Here is a 7,686-nt window from a genome sequence, read left to right as displayed (position 1 = left end):
CAGTTACGAAGACTTGTAAAGATATGACACATGTGGATTTACCGTGGCTCTATGTTGTTTATCTGCTGTGGGAGAACCATGTTCTGCAGAAATGACTTTTTTTTTTGTGACAGTAGACCGGCCTGGCCCTTCCCTCTAATTGATGTTCCTTTTCGCTACTTGGTGCGCCTTGTCCCCAATCGTGTCAGGTTCTACGTGGTGCCCCATGTCTTCTGGATGTGCCCTCCCCCTTCATAGCGCACCATGGCACCAAGTCCATAACCCTTTACTAGGCGTACTCTGTCTGAAATTTTTGCGAAATTTTGCTTGGTTTCAAAGTCCATTTTAGGCTACTTTTACCGAATGACAACTTGCAATTTTGATGAATATCGAAAGCGTTAATAATAAACTTATATACGCTTATGATTTATTTAAAGAAATAAAATGCCCGACTTAACATCCTGCAGAATCAGGGGAATCGGGCGTTTCCAGTGATATACGACACAAATGGGTTGTCTTCATGCAATCACTTTGGAAACGCATTTTAAATAGATGTTACGTCCTGTTAATGGGGCACGTCATCATCGCGTACATTTGGGAAAAACTCCCTAACGAGACGTATGCCGGATTCTGTTCGAAATGGCACCCTATAAATTCAAAATGGAGAACCCAGAAGACAGAATTTGCAATTTTGCATCACATTTTGTCATCAAAAGCATTCTAAATGATTATAAAGAAAGTGAACATTACATTGAAGGTTATGTTTGTACAAAGGACGAAGTTGTCGATGTATTAAGACACTTTAGTATCTCAACGTGTACAAGATACAGCGTTACCAAGGCCTGCAGAAGTTTTGGGAATGACCTCACTTCAGCCGAGCTGCAAAATGTGCGGGGTACCTCCTCTGAATCTAGTCAGAACAAGGAGAGCCAATCAAAAACCAAGGGCAATTTCTATGGCGGTAAATAAGAGATAAAGATATAATGGGGAACAGCTTGTCAACTTTACTTCCCCATTGGTTGTGGACGTCATGAGTAATTGAGTTGGACCATATGTATTATGTACGTCTATGTCCAGGGCCTGGCATGTTCGTGTTGGCAGTCGCAAAAAACAGGCAGTAAAAGTTTACCATGGCAAAAAAAAACATTATCCAAATATATTCAAGTTTACTTGGAAGTGTTCTTGTCCAAAGTGCATCTTTTGACTCCTAAATCTCTTCACTTCAGTTTACCTCAACTATTTTTTATGCATGAAGGAAGTCATCAGACATTGTCATTGTTCTGAAAAGAATCTCTAATTGTCTGCTTCGAATTGCCATATTTCCTCCATTTCAGGGAAACTGCGTTGCCTCTGGACAAGTCAAAGAGAACCTAATATCAAGTTTGACGGTGTTCCATTCATTATCCGTGGTTCAAAAGTGATGCAGTGCAAATGTGTGACAGGTCCATTTAGAAATTATGGCGCAAAAGTTAAACAGGAGGTAACAATCATTTTCTGTGATAACATCCCAAGGTAGAGAAACCTGATGGGAGTTCCACCATCAAAAGCGTGCTCAAACAGCCTATGAATGAGAACACTGAATAAGTTTATGCATGGCCATCTCCACAACATTAGATTTCAAGGACATCAAATCTTTCCTGCTCGACTTCATCCCCAGATATGCTCATTTTCATTTAATGTTTTGCTCTACATCCATGGTGTATTGTACGGTTGATGAATACTCAATATCACTGTTGGGGGGGGGGGGGGGGGAACTATGATATCCAAGTCCACCAAATACTCAATAGCACATCACTGTTCAGGGGGTGGGGTGGAACTATGATATCCAAGTCCACCGAATACTCAATAGCACATCACTGTTCAGGGGGTGGGGTGGAACTATGATATCCAAGTCCACTGAATGCAGCTGTTCAACATCAAGGAAATAACTATCATTTTTCATTTTGCCGTTAAAAAATGTTTCCCTCGACTCTTCGTTTTAGAATGGGAAAGAACCCAAAGTGAAGAGACTAAAGACTGAGAAGATGCGTCCGGAGGTACACAGCTGTTTGGCTCGATTACGCATCAAAGAGATCTTCAGATTTCCAGGTGAGGCGGAAGAGATAGACATGTTGTTCTTTTAGTTTTACCATCCATCTCTGCTGCAAATCTCAATCTTGCATACTTGTAGTGTAAACTCTCAATATTGCCACATGGAATACACCTGACATTTGAGTTGCTCATCCCTGGGGCAAAGTCTTTAGGCCCCCATGTCCTTCTAACATTAAGACCTTCCCACTCTCAAACTCGGTAGTAAATCAAAGGCAGACAGTCTATGTAATGGCTCACTATTATTTCAGAATTCTCTATAGAAAAAGACCCAAAGGAAACTAGCAAGCATTTCGAGCGAGTATCCAAGCGTTTCAAGTTGGATGAGCTCCGAGATGCTTGTGCCTCTGACTGCAAGCTCCCATTGGTTGAGAGGAGATTCTACATTTTGCTGCCAAAACCTCATTTGCATAACCATCAAACAGGTGGGTAGATCATCATAGATTAAATGCCAGGAGAAAACATGATTTTTCTTGGTTTAAGGAATGGATACCAAACTGGTGGTATTGGTTGTCCCACCAAACACCTCCACCTGAGCAGTGTAAAGTGAGACAACCAACACCCCACCAAACACCTCCACCTGAGCAGTGTTAGGTGAGACAACCAATACCCCCCACCAAACACCTCCATCTGAGCAGTGTTAGGTGAGACAACCAATACCCCACCAAACACCTCCACCTGAGCAGTGTTAGGTGAGACAACCAACACCCCACCAAACACCTCCACCTGAGCAGTGTTAGGTGAGACAACCAACACCCCACCAAACACCTCCACCTGAGCAGTGTTAGGTGAGACAACCAACACCCCACCAAACACCTCCACCTGAGCAGTGTTAGGTGAGACAACCAATACCCCCCACCAAACACCTCCATCTGAGCAGTGTTAGGTGAGACAACCAATACCCCCCACCAAACACCTCCATCTGAGCAGTGTTAGGTGAGGCAACCAATACCCCCCACCAAACACCTCCACCTGAGCAGTGTTAGGTGAGACAACCAATACCCCCCACCAAACACCTCCACCTGAGCAGTGTTAGGTGAGACAACCAATACCCCCCACCAAACACCTCCACCTGAGCAGTGTTAGGTGAGACAACCAATACCCCCCACCAAACACCTCCACCTGAGCAGTGTTAGGTGAGACAACCAATACCCCACCAAACACCTCCACCTGAGCAGTGTTAGGTGAGACAACCAATACCCCCCACCAAACACCTCCACCTGAGCAGTGTTAGGTGAGACAACCAATACCCCACCAAACACCTCCACCTGAGCAGTGTTAGGTGAGACAACCAATACCCCACCAAACACCTCCATCTGAGCAGTGTTAGGTGAGACAACCAATACCCCACCAAACACCTCCATCTGAGCAGTGTTAGGTGAGACAACCAATACCCCCCACCAAACACCTCCACCTGAGCAGTGTTAGGTGAGACAACCAATACCCCCCACCAAACACCTCCATCTGAGCAGTGTTAGGTGAGGCAACCAATACCCCATGATCCTCCATGTCTACCGGATGAAGCTTCTTCAAGCTTGTTTGGGTAAGTGCAGACTATAACGCCAGTTTAACTCGGTTTATTCTGTAATTTCAAATGTTTTTTTTCTTCTGTAGGCACAGGAGGAAACAAATCTCTTGAAGCAATCATCCACCAACTACAAGAAGATGACCCATCCGCAAACTTCTTCTTCCAGTCATCTGAAACTGTGGAAAACTCGCAAGAAAATCTTGCCGTAAAAGCAATTAAACATGAACTGAATGAATCCGAGGACTCTGTTAAAATGGATGATATATCACAAGACTCTTGTGGAGTAAAACAGGAGTCATATTCCGGCGGATCATTCCTATTTGTCCATCAGACACATTGGCAACGCGAATTCCTGATGCATTATGGGAATGAGCTCTCCGTGTTGAATCCGATGATTGAAACACAGAGTTACTGTCTGCCATTGTATTTTGTTTACGTCAAGACAGACCTTGGTTATACATGTGTCGCCACCTTCATTGTGCATAAGGAAACGGTGGAGAATCTATCGTCAGCGTTGAAGGTGTTGATGCAGTGGAATGTGGACTGGAAGCCAAAATACTGGATGACCGTGTTGAAGCATTCTGGGGCAGAAATTACCGCACTTCAGGAAAACTTTCCAGGTCTGTATGTGGTCATTTGAGTTGCTTTGAATCAATGAAATCGGTTACTCTCCACATTAACTGGCAATCAACTTAGCAAGTCAGTTGAAACCCCATACTTATTCAAATGTGCTTCCATGGGGTACACGCGGAGATTGGAGACTGTTGGTGTGGTCCTTGTCAACCTCTTTATCCACTGTCTACTTTTCAGGCAGAAATGAAAACTCACCTTCTGCAATTGCTTTTGTGTCCATTTCATCTTCCAGCCAGTAAAGTCTATCTGTGTCCACTGTTTGTTGAGGAGGCCATCCATCGTTGGATCACCGTGGGACGTTACAAGGTTGATGTGTCGGAACAGGAGGAGTTGGAGTCCATGATACTCCGCATAAAGAATGCCGAGGATGAACCTGCCTTGCATGAAGCTCAGTGCAGTTTGGAGAAAAGTCACGCTTGGCTGAAAAACCAGCATCTACAGAATTGGTTTTGTGATCTGTGGGTTCCTCACATTGAAGTAAGTGGGAGCTGAGAGGTGGAGATTTTGAAATTCTAATCTGGACCCTAGCATAAGACTGAAGTCATATTCCGGGTCGGGGGACTTGAACTATCTTCACTTGACATTACCCTTGCTGTATTTTTGTCTTTCTTTTTTCCAGAAGTGGGCCTATTATTACCAGAAACATGACGGTTATTTCAAGTTTGTGTCCTCAGTCAACTCACACACCCCCCTTGCCAAGATGAATATTGTTTACTCGCTAACGACCAACAATCCAGAGAGGACCATGAAGGGGGTCATCTCACAGGTTGTTGAGTCGTATTTACCATCTCTACACATGAGGTAAGACGTCATTACATCTTCACCAAATAACAAGTGCAGCAGGCCTTTGGCTGAGTTTGGTAGACAAAAGCTCTTCATTTGGTTGACAGTTGCATGTGCCTTGGTCAAACCTGCCTCTCCTTTAGTAGAAAACGTGGAGTTGGCAATCAACTGTGATTAAGGCATGATCTGGGAGAGGAAAACATCCACTCTATTGTTGTGGATAAAGTTTCAAAGTTATTACACACATTTTTCAGGTTTGTACGGAATTTCCAGCGTCATGCGAGCACGTACTCCTCATGTCTGGTGAAGAGAAGAATGCCGGCGTACCTTGATGGGAGGCCGCACCAGTTCTTCAAACACTGCATGGACATGCTGGCTAAGGCTGAAAGGTATCACATCTAGGAGCCACTGTGGAGAAGTGGTTGGGCTCTTAGGTCCAGTCAGCAGGTCTCTTTGTCTATCATGCCTTAATCCACTCAGGTGTATAAGTGGGCACATAGTCAGAATGCTCACGTTGAAGTGCTGAAAAACAGCTCTTGTGAGTTATGCTGAAAGGTTTCAACCTCTACCATAGTCAGTTCAGTCTAGAAACCCCAACTTTGAACTTTTTTCAAACATCCATTTGCAATGTTTTTACTTGGACCAGATTCTATATATATATGCAAATTAACCCAATTTTCACTTGTCTTTCTTTCAGGAAGTGTGAAATCTCAAAAGTTGCTGACGGAAGTGGAGCATTCATGGTCACACACAGAAATGACAACACTGCATGCTTAGAAATGAATACCTCTAAAACATGGATGGTGAAGTTAATCAGTGAGGACGGCATGCCACAATGCAATTGTGAAAACTGGCTAAAAACAAGATGGCCATGTCAGCATTTCTTTGAACTTTTCGTTAGCGGCGTGGCGAGTTGGTTGGATTTGCCTCATACTTATACGTCTAGTCCTTTCTTGAAGGTGTTCCCATTCACCAAATCCTTCCAAACGGGACTTGCTGATGTAGTGTTTAACAAACACCATAAAGGTGTAACTCCTGAACAGTCAGGAACCAAGCAGAAACGAGAGAAATCATTCATTAAACACATCACAACTGACCGTGGAGATTTTGTGCAAGTGTATGATGGGACAAGTGGTATGTTGGTCTGTGTGAATGCTGAAGATCTCGACCAGGCGTCAAGTGATGCTGGTCTTTCCAATGAACAGGAAGAGGAAGTCCTCAACCTTGAAGGAAATGTGGTCATTGAAGTTGTTATTGGGGACGAGGTTAGTTTTGATGATGGTTACTATGACACTGGATACATTTCCACCGGTGAAAACAGCAAACGCACCAACCATGTTTATATTCCACTCAATACAACAGCAGAATCTGGAGGTTCTGTCGTTGCCACGGTGACTGATATACACAACCAAGAGGATATGCTAAAGGTTGCCCAACAGGACGTGTCTGGATATTCTGAAGTTCAAGATATCGCGTTTGTTCAATCTCAGAATACATGCATCACTGAAGATCCTCCTAATACACATAACACCATCACTAATGGTGAAATGTTACAGAGCTGTTCATATGCTGGTAAGATTTTCCTGCAGGTGATCGATGATGTCACAGGCTCGTGTTCGTCAGACGAGAGTAAAACAGACAAATGCCCCAAGAAAACCGGCAGTGCTGAAGTTATTGTGAGTGTGCAGCCGGACAGCAGCATGGTCTTGCCTGCAGATGCGCTTGACTCTCATAATTACAGCATCAACTCTGAAATATTGCAACATCGGGAGAATAGTAGCAAGTCATTTGTGCAAGATTGTGATTCAGTGTGAGATTGGACAGCCACCCTAGGTGGCATGCTGGCACATGGTCAGCCACACCCTAGGTGGCATGCTGGCACATGGACAGCCACCCTAGGTGGCATGCTGGCACATGGTCAGCCACACCCTAGGTGGCATGCTGGCACATGGACAGCCACCCTAGGTGGCATGCTGGCACATGGACAGCCACCCTAGGTGGCATGCTGGCACATGGTCAGCCACCCTAGGTGGCATGCTGGCACATGGTCAACCACCCTAGGTGGCATGCTGGCACATGGTCAACCACCCTAGGTGGCATGCTGACACATGGTCAGCCACCCTAGGTGGCATGCTGGCACATGGTCAACCACCCTAGGTGGCATGCTGGCACATGGTCAACCACCCTAGGTGGCATGCTGACACATGGTCAGCCACCCTAGGTGGCATGCTGACACATGGTCAGCCACCCTAGGTGGCATGCTGGCACATGGTCAACCACCCTAGGTGGCATGCTGGCACATGATCAGCCACCCTAGGTGGCATGCTGGCACATGGTCAACCACCCTAGGTGGCATGCTGACACATGGTCAACCACCCTAGGTGGCATGCTGGCACATGGTCAACCGCTTGCTTAAATCTGGCTGGTCATCTGTCGCGTAAACCCCAGGATTATTGCAGCCCCAAATGTTGGCAAAAACATCATTTTCGGATTTTGCTTTTGCAATATCCTATAATAACACCAAGTTACCCTAACGTTTGCAATTGTACCCCCTTTCGTAAAATACTCGTCTCACTAAAATATTCGACGTGCAGAAATCAAGTGGTTTACTGAACAGAAACTTCATGTTAAGAGTTACAATGTGGTTATTTGGCAATAAATGAAAGAGGAATCAA

General features: G+C 45.0%; 1 protein-coding gene across 2 annotated transcripts; it reads left to right on the top strand.

Annotated features, from left to right (window-relative positions):
• The first annotated feature begins 605 nt into the window (after window positions 1-605).
• LOC135497036 (uncharacterized) lies at window positions 606-7,686 on the top strand. Of its 2 annotated transcripts, XM_064786695.1 has the most exons (10): window positions 606-940; window positions 1,314-1,459; window positions 1,962-2,067; window positions 2,319-2,492; window positions 3,682-4,215; window positions 4,461-4,705; window positions 4,848-5,029; window positions 5,266-5,400; window positions 5,709-6,844; window positions 7,041-7,686. In XM_064786695.1, exons 1-9 carry the CDS (start codon window positions 619-621, stop codon window positions 6,823-6,825), a joined length of 2,961 nt encoding a protein of 986 aa, XP_064642765.1. In that variant the 5' UTR covers window positions 606-618; the 3' UTR covers window positions 6,826-6,844; window positions 7,041-7,686. The 2 variants fall into 2 exon arrangements, with proteins under 2 accessions (XP_064642765.1, XP_064642764.1); XM_064786694.1 differs by having other exon boundaries at window positions 5,709-7,686.

This window comes from Lineus longissimus, chromosome 12 (genome assembly GCF_910592395.1).
Source record: "Lineus longissimus chromosome 12, tnLinLong1.2, whole genome shotgun sequence".
NCBI classification, from domain to species: Eukaryota; Metazoa; Nemertea; class Pilidiophora; order Heteronemertea; family Lineidae; genus Lineus; species Lineus longissimus.
The sequence above is the reverse complement of the archived record's forward strand: the minus strand, read 5'-3'. Positions and strand labels throughout refer to the sequence as shown.

Coding starts and splice junctions, on each gene's coding strand:
- LOC135497036 (XM_064786695.1), top strand. CDS start 619: ATGGCACCCTATAAATTCAAAATGGAGAACCCAGAAGACAGAATTTGC. Junction 1,460..1,961: donor GCGCAAAAGTTAAACAGGAG/GTAACAATCATT, acceptor TCTTCGTTTTAG/AATGGGAAAGAACCCAAAGT. Junction 4,706..4,847: donor TGTGGGTTCCTCACATTGAA/GTAAGTGGGAGC, acceptor TCTTTTTTCCAG/AAGTGGGCCTATTATTACCA.